Source organism: Gymnoscopelus microlampas (genome assembly GCF_963454915.1).
Source record: "Gymnoscopelus microlampas genome assembly, chromosome: 6".
NCBI lineage: Eukaryota > Metazoa > Chordata > Actinopteri > Myctophiformes > Myctophidae > Gymnoscopelus > Gymnoscopelus microlampas.
The window spans coordinates 23,879,425-23,894,211 of NC_139943.1; the positions used below are offsets into that span (position 1 = coordinate 23,879,425).

Consider the following 14,787-nt stretch of genomic DNA (forward strand, 5'->3'; position numbering starts at 1 on the left):
ATTTATGTTTAATAATATCACAATTTACTTAGAAATTGATGTTAAGTCACATTAACCTTGGCAACCCTATTTTGGACAAATATTTGTTTTTATTCAATAATAGCAGATCTACAAGCTCACAACGTGGCACAATATGTACATTTCACTGTGTGTGTGTGTGTGTGTGTGTGTGTGTGTGTGTGTGTGTGTGTGTGTGTGTGTATGCGTGTGTGCGTGTGTGTGTGCGTGCGTGCGTGCGTGTGTGTGCATGCTGAGTATGCAGCCAGTAGCAGCAGTCAGTCTGCAGGGCAGCTGACTATCTCTCTCATTAAGAGTCATTACAGCATTAAGGCAGTAAAACCCCACAGAGGCAGCAGGTTCCAATTACATTAACTACAGCTAGGAGGGGCTGTGTGCGTGTGTGTGTGTGTGTGTGTGTGTGTGTGTGTGTGTGTGTGTGCGTGCGTGCGTGCGTGCGTGCGTGCGTGCGTGCGTGCGTGCGTGCATCTTGTCTTTGGCTATGTGTAAGACAAAATGTGTGCGTGCGTGCGTCTGTGTTTGTGCATGTACGCGTCTGTGTGTGTCTGACTGCATCAGTCTGTGGGTATATATGGGTGCATGTGTGTGTGTGTGTGCATGTGTGTGTGCGTGTGCGCGTTTCAGCTATCCAGTGTGTGTTGAGATCTTCTGCTCTACTCTCCATCAGAAGGCTTCTCTCTCTCTGTCTGTGGTTGATTTCATCAAGCAGCAACATGAACAGACATCATCAGACTGTTACAGTCTATCAGCCTGTCTCACCCTCAGGCCTTTCATTATCTTCCGCTGCCAGCTGCCACTGTTTGGTTCCTGGCATTCAAATGCCAAGCGCTTCATCATTATGCATGTGAACTTGCACGTCAAAATCAGGGGTGTTAATTTAACTCTGAGAGTGTAAAACCTGGCCCGTAATGGTCCATTTAAGAGTTCAATTACTCCGGAATTTACTGTGTAGACTTGGCATCTCCTCTACAGAGTCATTTGGCGTGGGATGGGATTTTATAATGAGCGGTCACACGCAGAACGGCGGCGTGTGCTGTCAGGTTTGTGGTTTTGAAATGTAAACAGTTCATAAAAAAGAAAAGAGGCTGTCTTTTAAAGCTTCATGCAGACACCATCACATGACAGTGTTGCATGGCAAAAATAACTGACTTTAAAGCTAACAATATGATACCTTAAGCGAGAATAAATTAAACATTATTTTCCTGTGTTATATCCTTGTGCATATCCACATGCGTGCATATCCACATGCACGCACACCAACTGATGTCACTAATAGTTTTAAGCACATGAGCATGAAATGGCTCCTCGTACACTTAGGGGTCAAATTGTTTTTGCCAATTTCTCAATAATGTGAAGTAGCCTACTTGGGGACCATTTAGTCTTAAACAATACAAAACTATACAGTATACTGTATAAGTAAGGACATCAAGGCTTTTTTTATATGATGAAGAGGGCGTTAATGTCCGGAGAAGAGCACTGATATCAATGTAGGCTTACTCTACAGATACAGATACTATAATAAACTGTATATTATTATAGTACAGATACTATAATGGAGAGCTGTGCGTGTGCGGCATGGTGTGACAACCACCTCCAGCTCAGGAAGACTAGTAAGGAGCTGGTGGTCATGGATTTCCTGCAGAACAAGATGCCCCCCACTTCCTATCACCATCAGAGGGGGGGGTGGGTGGAGATAGTGGACACACACAACTTCATGGGAGTGCAAAACAAGGAAACTGGAGTGGTCAGACCGTCAGACAGACAACACGACACCCTTTTCAAGAAAGGAAAGGCCGTTCTTCCTGTGGAGGCTCAGGTCCTTGAACGTGTGCAGCAAGCAGGCTGCTGTAGATGTTCTACTAGTCCCCTGGGAGGGAGGAAATCATCATGGCATCAACGACCGGGATGCAGAGGCTGAACACACCTGTGAGGTACCCCTGCTCAGTGGTGGGTGTCAAACTGGACCATGTCAAAGCTCCTTTTTCTATTTTAAACAGACTTTGAATTTCACATATTACGACTAACTAGGTCAACATGTGGAAATACAGTAGGACTAAGTTGACATGAAAGAATCCTTGTCTCAATGCGAACAAAATCGACATGGAGGATCGACAGGGATACTGGCACGTGGAGCTGGAGATACTGGACCTCCAACGCTCAGAGAAACCAGAGAGAGAGAAAGAAGAAAGGCGGAAAAATGAAAAGGAATGGAAAGGAAGGAAGAGAGAAAGAAAGGCTGGAGTGAGAGAGAACAAGAAAGAGTGATAGAAAGCGTAAGATCAAAAACAGACAGGCATATAATAAAGAGAGGGTTGATTTAAGGTGAGAAGAAGTAGAAAATTGTGTGAATATCTGAATTGCTCATGTAATCATTTTATTTGAATCATCGTAGATCAGAGATATGTAAATGTTTGATTCCATATGGAACACCACCTACACAGTAAAATCCTCTGTTAATTTATCCATTTGTACGTGACAGTGTAGAAATGTTACCAATTGGACACATATCCGTTTACCGTTTTGTTAAATTTGTACACTGTCTGAGTTAAATGAACACTATTTAGTATAGCATTTTCAATTGAATACTCTCTTTTAGGATCAGTGAAAATCCATCCTATGATGATGTTGTATGTTACATGTTGTTTCAAGCTCAGACATGGCTTATCAGGCTTGTTACTGAGGGCTTTAGGCCTTTAGTTAATCCATGATCACAGTACAAGACAAGGTGTGATAACTCTGTTGAATCAATGATAGGAATTAGAATTAGAATCACACAGAGATGAGAGGGAGAAACCCAACCCGGGTGGTTGCAACCTCATTAGCAATGCAAATCACTGCCAGAAAACACATGAACATCATTAGGCTATTAGTTAGGATTAGAGAGGTTTAGATTATTTCACAAAATAGTAGGCTACCCATAAATACGATTAATAATGTAAGATAATAATATCCAACCCTTTACTAAACATACAGAAAGCCTGTCAATAAGCTGTGAGTGTGTGTGTGTGTGTGTGTGTGTGTGTGTGTGTGTGTGTGTGTGTGTGTGTGTGTGTGTGTGTGTGTGTGTGTGTGTGTGTGTGTGTGTGTGTGTGTGTGTGTGTGTGTGTGTGTGTGTGTATGTGAGCATGCGTGCGTGCGTGAGTGAGTGTTCCCGCATGCATGTGAGTTAGAGAGAGTGTTTATGCAAGAATGTGGAGGTTGTTATTTACAGAAACTGATGGTGACAGACAGTTGGTGACAGAAGTTGATTGCGGTGACTGACCACACAAGCTCGGGAGTGACTCTCTCTCTCTCTCTCTCTCTCTCTGTGTGTGTGTGTGTGTGTGTGTGTGTGTGTGTGTGTGTGTGTGTGTGTGTGTGTGTGTGTGTGTGTGTGTGTGTGTGTGTGTGTGTGTGTGTGTGTGTGTGTGTGTGTGTGTGTGTGTGTGTGTGTGTGTGTGTGTGTGTGTGTGTGTGTGTGTGTGTGTGTGTGTGTGTGTGTGTGTGTGTGTGTGTGTGTGTGTGTGTGTGTGTGTGTTGTGACTTGTGATGCACTACACATTCTAATGCTAATGCTTGCTGATGCTGATTAGACTCTCTGACCAGACGTAGTCAACACTGCAGGCATTGTAACATTTTACAAGACAAACTTAGGACAACAAGTCTCAACAGAAAGGCTCCCAAATAACTTGCATTACAATAGCTGCACATGCAAAGTGTGTGACCTGATGCACGTTTACATTTTCTACTTGGTATGAATAAAATTGTGGGTGTACTGAAGAGGTTAGCTCTGTTCCATAGCGTTAGAAGGAGTTCTCCTTCAGAGCTATGAAGAGGGGAAGGACACACACCACAAAAAAATTAAGGATGACATCCTTAGACTTAATTTTTTAAATGCCCAGCCCAAAAGTGCTCAAGTGTTTTTAAACATTTATTATAAGTCTCTATCTAAGGAGTCATCATTACATTTGTGGTGTGCGAGTCCTTCACCTCTTCAGTTCTTGTTAGATTTTTGAGACCACTGCACCCACAATCAATCTTATACTGAGGACAAAGAAAGGCGCAACAGTCTACACTGGACTTCATTCTGGGAGAGTATGAATGGATAAAACCTTAATTTGTGCACATAGTGGATATTTGATCGCTACCCAGAGCAACGTGCTAAGGCTACTAAGCTTTAAATCCTAACAGCATGGTTGCTAATGCAACAGGATGACCAGACCCCCCCCCCCAACAGAGTGCAAACACAGCTGGCGGTTTTCTTTTAAAGGAAGTGAACAAAACATTATCAGCAAGTTTTCAAGCAATGATAAGATTTAACTGTAGTGACAACTTTTCCCTCCAAACTTCTTGATTCTGGTATCACACGCACGCACGCACGCACGCACGCACACACGCACACACACACACACACACACACACACACACACACACACACATGTACGCACGCATACACACACAAACACAACCAGCGGTGGACAGTAACATTAGTACATTTACTTGAGTACTGTGTTTAGTACAGTTTTTGAGTATCTGTACTTTACTTGAGTAATTGTATTTTTGGATACTTGGATCACTCCACTACATTTCAAAGACAGATATTGTACTTTTGAATCCACAGAAACGCGATGCGACACAATGTGAGCTTATAGATCTGCTATCTTCACTATAATATATATTTTTGGAACATTTCTTTAAAATATGCTTGTAATTGGTCCTTTTGAAGTAGTTTTTTCCAGTACTGTAACTCAATTTGACAGAGCAATTTTCACTTGTATTTCAGTAATATTCGACCATGGGTATCTCTATACATTAACTTCAGTTTAAGGCAAGGCAGTTTTATTTGTAAAGCACATTTCAACAACAAGGCAATTCAATGTACTTTACACAGAACATCAAACAAAAGGAAACACAATTATAAAATTATAAAATTACATAGGATGCATAAAACAAAAGAAGTAAAAATAGTAAAAAAGTAAATATAGTTCCAGATATGTGGTGCATAAAAACTAAATGCTGCTTCCCCACGTTTATTTTCAGGAAAGCAGGCCTTTCCCAGATGACCTGGGTCTGGATGGTTCATGGTATCGTAGAAGATCAGAAATGTATTTTGGAACTATTTAACTATTTAAAGCTTTTTAGACCAATTATTTGACACTACTAGGGTTGAGAACTTTGTTCATCACTGCACACAACTATCGGTCCAACATGCATGTGTGTCTTAATGAAAACCTGTTGCTGTGTCGGACCCACCAGTCAACCAGTCACTTATCTAGGTCAGTCTATATGTCTGTCAACAGACTCAACGCCATTATCATCACTAATACCTCCTTCTCTATCTCCCCCCTGATGTCACCTACAGCTGTAAAACTACACTCTTGTTTTGCAGCTTCCTGTCTTCATTATGTAATGCATTAGAATGAAAGGCCAGGGCCGCTGGGAGCTGTCCCGTGGTCTTTTCACTGTTATTCACTATACACTGTGGCCTATATATCCATCTATACAGAGCTATATCCCTTACCTGCTCTGTAGAACACAGAGCGGCATCCACTGTCTTACAAGAGAAACAGGGAAAGAAAAATGACTTCAAAGGTCATCTCCTCGTCCGCCGATGGTGTTGTTTTGTTACAGAAAAGGATAGTGTTTCTTTTCAAAACAGTCCGATGCCTTAAACATGGTATGTTGGTACATATTTACTAAAAGTTAAAAAATAATCCAGTTAAAAACATTTTTAATAACAATTTCTACAAGAAAGTAGTTTCTGAGTGCCTGCACAAACAAGGCGGTTGCTATGTGCAACGTTTATTTTTAGTAGTTGGTCAGTCTCATCTTTGTTTTTTTTCTGATATTGGCAAAGAAATCACATTGACCTTGATGCTGTTTGAATATTTAAAACTACATCTTCCAACACCTGTCATGAAAGCACTTGACATTCCATTTTGTTTGCTTTAATGGTATTCACTTCATTTAGTTTAGTTTTTTTTGCCATGTTAATCAATCTCATCTCTCAGCAGTGCAGTGTTATTTTTCCTTAACCGTTCCCTTTAACGATTCCTATAGGGGGTTCCAAATTAAACAGGGCTGTAACTCTGAGAGTATACAAATGGAACCAAATGGAACCTTACAGGTCAATTTCAGAGTTATGGTGGTCCTTGAAATTAAAAAGTTTGAGGACCACCGGTATAGTAATTGTGTAGATACCAGCTCTAAACAGTGTGATAAAAACTGGTTCCGGAAACGGTTCCAAACTAAGGGCACGGTCACACCACCCTTTTATTTTACCTATGGTGCGGAATCTGCCAATGCGTGGATTCATGGTCTTGCGCATCTTTCCGTGTGTCGCACACATCTTGCGTTTATGCGCTCTATACGCCTGCTGGTACATGCCATACAATACTGGCTGCAAAAAACTTTACGTTTAAACGTTTAACAGCGGGAAACCATAGTTTGGTGTGACCATGCCCTAAAGCATTTTGTTTTGGATTTCACCGTGACCTATAGTTTGTTGCAAACTAAATGTGACTTCATGCAGGCTGGGTCAGTTGTGGTTAAGATTGTTTTTGGAGCCCCACCCTTAAGCAATTTGAAATCAAACATCAGCAGACACAGATGTGTAGACTAGAACAAAACAAAAAAGAACAAATGCACAACATTTTTATTAGCCAGGCCTGCTTCCAGTAATCAAATTCAGACAACAAACTCGGCCTCTAATTTGAATTGAAGAGATCAAATTTACAATATTAGATCAATCATAATATACTCATGAATTACAAGATTATGACACTAAATAATTCATAATGCATTTTGATAACATGTCACAGTTTATCAAACAATGCCACTCATTTTTCACTTGCTCTTTCCAGACACCTGACATCTCTTGGCTTCTGTCAACATCAGGGACCAGTTTCTGGGCAGATTTGATTTACTGCAAGCACAGTTTGGATTTGGCTCATTATAGAGAAATCCTGCTCACAAAGATTATGTTGTCCTGAACATGCAAATGATCTTTGAGGCAAAGTCTGTCATCTACTCTTTAGGTAGAGTTTGTCATCTTGGGGTAAATCAGTCTCAGGTATGAACTTTACTTTTATTCTCTGTCTGACAAGTATGATGACATTTTTACCAGTAACTGCTGTTAATGTTACACAACTGTGCTTTAGCACCTTTGTTCACCAAACCCTAATGTTAATATCACCTGCACATCCAAATTAAAAATGTGGTGGATACAGCCACGTAGGCTGGGATACAATTTTGACTGGGCCTGGCCGATGCTGTGTTTAATTAATTAATTAATTCTTATTTTTGCCTTAAATTTGTTCAAAAATATTAAGTCAGGTGTCTTTGAGATTGACAGGTGTCGCAATGTCACGGCGGTCCTGTTGATTCCCAAATATAAACTACAATTCAAACAACCATAAAACAACAGTAACAACACACTCTCCCAGCCTTTACTAGCACCATAAACACCACACACACACACACACACACACACACACACACACACACACACACACACACAGACTCAACAGCTATAGTCGCAAGTCACGTCACCTCTGTAATTTAATTCATGAATCCAGGACCATTCCATTCTCTTTTGGACTGCTTCAGGACATCTGACAGTAGCCTATATGCCTACCTACAGACTACAGTACTTATCAGGTCACACAATGGACCATTGATATGCACGAGTCGGCAGTTTTTGTAGCTTGGTAAAATGTGCGAATGAGGCAGCCAATGTATCCATTGTTGTCGGAGCCTGAGGAGATACATTTTATCAAAAACTGTGGGGGAGGGGGGGGGGGGGGAAGTCACAGAAAACCATAGCACAAAGTCTACTTTGTGACACCATACAAGTCTGTGACTTAGGAAAACTAGTATTTTGGATTCATGATGACTACACAAAGATCACCATATTGTCAGGGAGAAGCATAAAATATGAAGAATATGTTTTCTGAAATGTTTCTTTAAAAGGGAATGGAACCCTAAGCAGATTTTGTAGTTTGTTTTCCTGTACAGGTTAAAAACTACGGGTACAAACATGGCTGGCATTAATAACCAATGCAGCTGCAGCTAATACAATTTATAATGGGCATTGACAGTAGTCAACACTATTGTCAATGCTTGCACACATAAATCTATGTTTTTTTTCTCACCTCCGTCGTTCAGCAGCTAGCCTGGGCCAGAGCTCCATTGACTGGGCCAAGGCCCGAATGGTCCAACAAACATTTCGCTTCTGGGTGGATGGTGACAGTCTAAAGTTAGCCAGACTGAGGTGCCTCTCTGTAGGATTCTGTCTGGGGGAAAAAGTGTTCTAAGACACACTGCATGGTTTGATCAAATGTACAGATATTAGACTTGATTAAAGACAGGCAGAAGAGTGTGTGTGTGCGACTGTGCGTGTGCGTGTGCGTGTGCGCGTACTGTGTCACACTGAATAATTTTATGTTGTCCGAAATTGCCATTAAGCTTAACAATAAATTGTTTGTCTTTCTGATTCTGAATCTGACCAGATGTTTGTATTCGAGGACAGACAGACAAAGAAAAAGACTGAGACTAACTGTTATGGTCGGTTCAGGGGCTGTGACAAATAAAGGGGAAACAAGAGAAGTCTAACTAAAACATTTTTTATTTACAAAAATAAAGTAATGATAGCAAAAATGAAGTTCCAATAAATAATAAAGCAAAATGACTGCCAAACTTAATTAAGGCAATAGCACAAATACAAATAAACACAAATTGCTCTTTGTGTGGCCCAGGTGGAAGAAGAGAAAGATCTAGGGAAAGGGCAGGTCTTTATACTATGTGGGAGACAGTGGCCAGGTGTCTCCACTCCCCTGATTACCTCTACTCTCGAACCAGCATACTGCAAGACAAGACAGGCACACAAGCCCTGGCAAAGGCCCCAGGGGGCCGCCACACTACCAACTGTACCAAGACATCAGGGATATGTACTTCCCACAGGTTACAAACACCCCGAAATATTCTGAAAACGTGAATTATACAAGCTCACAATGGCATGGCATGGCATGTGGAATGCCATGTGGCATGGCATACATGGCATACATGGCATGTGGTATTGTGGTATGATATGGCATGTGTGACAATGTATGTTACACATGACAATAAATCCCCTTTTAACCTTATTGAATGGAGAGAGAAGTAAGAGAGACAGAAAGAGAGAGAGAGAGAGAGAGAGAGAGAGAGAGAGAGAGAGAGAGAGAGAGAGAGAGAGAGAGAGAGAGAGAGAGAGAGAGAGAGAGAGAGAGAGAGAGAGAGAGAGAGAGAGAGAGAGAGAGAGAGAGAGGGGGGGGGGAGTAAGAGAGGAGAGAACGAGAGAAGAGAGAAGTGAGAGAGAGAGAGAGAGAGAGAGAGAGAGAGAGAGGGGAGGCCTTGGTTCCATCATGGATCTGGTGTCCCTGGGTGTTGAGTTTCATGTAGAGACCCCTTCGAGGAAGGTTTCTGATTGGCTGGCATTGTATGCAACTTCCTGCCTCCAGGGACCCGGGACAATTACTTGTCAGAATAAAAAAACATATTCTTGTTCCTCAGGTTGCTTGAGTTTAAAGTGGAGGTATGGAGAGAGACAGACAGACAGACAGACAGACAGACAGACAGACAGACAGACAGACAGACAGACAGACAGACAGACAGACAGACAGACAGACAGACAGACAGACAGACAGAGGGAGGGAGATGGTTGTTTTTTAAACAGCACATGAGCACAGAAAAAGACAGCTGTATTTGGAATCACGCAATACTCACTGTATATAGTCTAGATGGAAAGTGGGGTCCACGTGCATGGGTGATTTCTTTTGGCCACCTGGTTTTTCCTCATCCTTGTAGTGTGCATTTCAAGATTCTGCTAGGTAACAGGCTGAAATGATGTCCCATGGGGTTCATTTGGAAATTTATTTGGACTCAAGGAATTAATTAAAATTGGTATTATTAAGCATATTTGACTTTATTTTAGGGCAAACATTAAAATACTGTGTGTGTGTGTGTGTGTGTGTGTGTGTGTGTGTGTGTGTGTGTGTGTGTGTGTGTGTGTGTGTGTGTGTGTGCGTGCGTGCGTGCGTGCGTGCGTGCGTGCGTGCGTGTGCGTGCGCGTGCGTGTGCGCGTGTGCGAGTGTGAGTAGCCTACACACGTGTGTGCGTAGCCTACACACGTGTGTGCGTCCCTGCATTCCCAATATGAAGGCTTACTTTGTGGCTCCTAGAATCTCGACCTAGAGAAAACTTTCAACTATCAGGCTCCTCTCCTGTGGAACCATTTTCGAGGTTTGGTCCAGAAGGCAGACACCGTTAGTTTAAGAGCTGGCTAGGCTTAAAACGTTCCTTCCATTCGGGGAACAACAGCACCATCATCATCCATAGTCTCTGATGTCATCATAGCCACGTTTTATTACCTCATTAACAAATGACATGACCTGCCTGGTGAAACATGTTCAACAACTCTTCTGAAAGTGTGGTGTGGTGAAGTAAGTATGTACATTGTATTTGTATATATTATATATATATAATGCTTCTCACAGAGAACTCACAAAGACAGAATAAAAACATGCATGAAACATTCAAATGATTAAAAACAACAAAAACACATACAAAAAAACTAAGACATTCCACAAGTGGTTCTCAAAAATGTCCACAGAGGCTGCAGCTCTCAAGACCTGTGGAAGGGTATTCCATACATTTTTTGTCTTGACATTTGTGTCCTGTGTGGGAACTTCCGTTTTCTGCCTCACCCAGCTTAAAAACAACAACAATTTAAGACATTCCACAAATGCTTGTTTAAACAGCAGTGTTTGTAAGTGGTTATTAAAGGTTTTCACAGAGGCTGACCTTTTTCGTCCCAGCTCTGAAAACCTGTGGAAGGGCATTCCATACCTTTTAGTTTTTGACCTTGACCGGGGGACCGCGGAGGGTGGAGCACTTAGAGGTTAAGTGTCTCATTTGTCTCATCTGTTTAAGAAAGTAGGTGGCTGATATTGCACTTTTACCTTAGTGCTATACTAAGGTATACTCTTATAGTTGCTTGTTTTAGAAGAGAATGCACTTAAGACTTCTTGTGATTAGTAGTTTTCCTGCCTACCCATGTTGAATGCACTTATTGTAAGTCGCTTTGGATAAAAGTGTCTCCTAAATGACTGTAATGTAATGTAAAAGTGTCTTGCTCAGGGACATTTCGAATCACCTTCCCCAACAACTCCTCCAAACGTGTCCATACTGTTGGAGCGTCACAAACTGCATGCACATTTCTTTAAGTGCTGCATGCTGCAGTGATTAATGGGCCATTGTATAACAAAGGATGACTGGGCAAGTGGGCAGCAAGTCATGCCCTCAACAACACCTTCATCAGAATCAGTAGATAGGCTACACAAACTAAATGAGTCACCAAAAAGACACAAAGTTTTTCCCCCAATCCCCCATGTCCTTATTTATTTTCTTATATTATTTAATTACACAACCAATGACAAATGTGTTGAATGTTAGTTGCTCTTGGACTACTATTTATTCTGTTGTTATTATTTAGACTAATGTCTACTGTTTTTGCCATTTGGGGATTAGCCTGTTATTGTTTTTGTGTACTAGCTGCTACTCTGACGATTATTTCAGTCAGGCTGTCTGGAAATACTATTCATAATGAATCAAGATGCCATGACATTAGACATGTTTGAATTTGGTCGGTACTCATCATTTAGTAGTCGTCTTTTGCACACTTGCATCTTAATTAGGGCTACATATATGAAGGGGATGTGCACACTTTGCGCTTTCCCAAAGCTGTTCATGGACTGGTGTTGCCCCCCGGCCTGAAACTTTGCATGCCCTGCCAAAATGTAGATTACATTACGGTCATTTAGCAGACGCTTTTATCCAAAAAATAAGTGCATTCAACATAGGTAGGCAAGAAAACTACTCATCACCGGAAGTCTTAAGTGCATTCTCTTCTAAAACAAGCAACTAAGAGTATACCTAGCGCTAAGGTAAAAGTGCAATATATCAGCCACCTACTTTCTTAAACAGATGAGACAAATAGGAAAATCAAATGAGCAAGAGCTAAAACCAATACGTGTATCAAAATAAACAACATCTTATAAAACAATAGCTCGTACAAATAATTGACAACAAGTAGGCAACAAGTACCTAGATCCTAGCTACGCCCCTGACAGTGACCGTAGGCATGTCAACTGTGATGTCACAGTTGACATCGCATCTTATATCATGAAGTGTCTCCAGCTCTGTTTGCCTCAGCAATTGCTAATTGACACAGAATTCCCCAACAGGTACAGGTCAAGTCTCAGAATCAAAGATGGCAGAATGATTCAGAGCATACTGGCCAGCATTAGCCATAAATGAACATCACCACGAAGTAGACTGTGGCAGGATGCCCAGAAACCCATGTAGGGGAATAGACAACCTATTCAATCCCGACCCTAAGTGACCTATTCAATCCCCAACCTCCCCATGTATGTGATATGAGATCCCCATACAGTATATGGAGACAACCGACCTACCCAAGTCTGACATCAGAGACTCTCTCCTAGAAATCTATACATGGAGATAACTGACATACCCAGCTCTGACATCAGAGACCCCCTCCTGGAGCCCCATAGAGCTAACCGAAACATAGACCCTTTGGGCATGACTGACATCGCTTGCTCCATATATGGATACGACTGACATCACCGTAATGACACCAGCACAGCAACCAACAACATAAAAGGCAAAGGAATCCCCAGGTTGGTTCAGTTCCTTCGGCGATACTTAGTGACATCAGCCACCTCTAGGTGAATAAGTATCAATACAGATCCCAGGTGACTGGCGTTACAACCAAAGTATACACCCTGCACGGATCCGGTCCCACTGATTCTCCTCCTCCCTAGATTGCCACGGGGCATCTCGGTCTACTTCCTGCTTGGATACCATCACAGCGGGTCTTGAGTCCGGTTTAAACAACCAGTCAACTATTTGGCGTTTTATAATGGCGTTGAAGGAGCTCTCATCGCTGGAGAGCTACCTAGGACTGAAAAAACCTAATAAGTACAGTACTCCGGGGGACAAGGTACCTGTGTTAGAGAGAAACAATGGTCCTCCACTGGTGGGGTTGGTGACAGTTGCGTGTCACCTGGTGAAAGAGAACAAGCGTCCAGAGCTGCTGGGCGCCTCGGCAGAGCAGAGGGCTGTGGTTCACCAGTGGTTAGAGTACAGAGTCACCAAACTAAACGGCTGTGCCAAGGAACACATCAAAACCATTCTTAAGGATCTCCACTTCTACCTACAAGACAAGGTTTTCATGGCTGGCAACCAGTTCACCCTAGCTGATATTCTCATGTACTATGGCATTCATCCTCTGGTTGCGGAGTTGACCGTCCTGGAGAAGGAGACGTATGTGAATGTAACTCGGTGGTTTGACCACATCCAGAACTACCCTGGTGTCCGCCATCACCTTCCCCCTGTTGTGGTCTATAGAAACAGAACTCAGACCAGTGGACACTACTGAAACCAGACAGGACCGACTGGACCTGACCTGACCTCACCTAACCTAATTCAACTCCAACATCCCAGTGTCGTCTGGACCAGACTTGTGTGTGTCCGGACAAATACCTGTATGGACATACCTGATGTCCCAGTACTGACATCTGACATGTGAGCTTGTAAATCTGCTATTTAAATAAAAAAACTAGAAAAAGTGCTCCTCGGAGCACAGGTCTCCGCCAGGTCAGGTACTTTATTCTGGCCTCCTGGTGGCGCTATAATAGGCCAATGTGAAAAGGGTGCCATTTATTCTTAGGTCTTTCACGGCAATCAGACACTACATTCATGATTTGAGGCATTTTGTTCCAAAAATGTGTTTTGCTAAATTAGACCTGCTGGTGGCGCTATAACAGGCCAATGTGAAAAGAGTGGTATTTCTTCCTTGGCCTAGTGGGAATGTGCGTGTGAAAATTCACGGAAATCGCAAGCTGCGTGCATAGTTTGAGGCTCCTGGTGGCGCAATAACAGGCCCATGTGAAAACAATTGGGCAGGTTCTGAATTGGCATCCAGGGAGTGTGTGTGCACAGTTTCGGAGCGACCGGGCCAACGGTGCCGGAGATTAGATGCTAACACACAGACAGGACGGACAGACACACGGACGGACGGATGGACGGAGGGTAAAAACATACTCTCTCGCCATGCCTTTCGGCCTGGCGGAGACAATAAAACATTGATTTTTTTAAAAAACATTTTAATAACATAAATCTTGTATCACTTGGTCCCTGGCACAATTTTCAGATGGGGATGCGTGGACAATTATTATTACATCAATTTGGAGGTCCTTGACATGACAATGTTTGAGAACCACTGGTTTAAACATCATTAGGCCCCAAAAAGCAATTAGATTTAGAAACAAGCCCAAAAGAACGCAATCCGCAACCACCAATATGTACTAGACATCTAGTCTAGTACATAGTCTGACATCACCACAAATCACCGTTGTTAGGCAACGGTTTATGTTGTCTGTGATGTCAGACTAGAGCTCGACCAGCGAGCGAGACAGAGATGAAGAGGAGAGGGATGATGGGAGTGAGAGATTGACAAGGGGAGAATAGGGAGAGGGGAAGGGAGTGAGAGAGAGGGAGAGAAGAAAGGGAGAGCGAGAGCCTATTTCACCCATGCAATAATACGGCCAATGCTGATGTCAGCGCAATAACCCCATCCGAATGTTCCCATCTAGAAGGCTAAACACAGGTTATTTTTACATTTTGTTTGGATAATGTTAGAGTGACAACTTGTGCAGTGTGGAATTATGG

The 14,787-nt window shown here is 42.4% G+C and overlaps 1 protein-coding gene across 1 annotated transcript; it reads left to right on the forward strand.

Annotated features, from left to right (window-relative positions):
• Positions 1-12,976: 12,976 nt before the first annotated feature.
• On the forward strand, positions 12,977-13,495 carry LOC311047476 (eukaryotic translation elongation factor 1 epsilon-1-like; the record flags this gene model as incomplete). The annotated part of the gene is made up of 1 exon (XM_084060210.1): positions 12,977-13,495. One exon carries the CDS (start codon positions 12,977-12,979, stop codon positions 13,493-13,495), a length of 519 nt encoding a protein of 172 aa, XP_083916336.1.
• Positions 13,496-14,787: the final 1,292 nt, after the last annotated feature.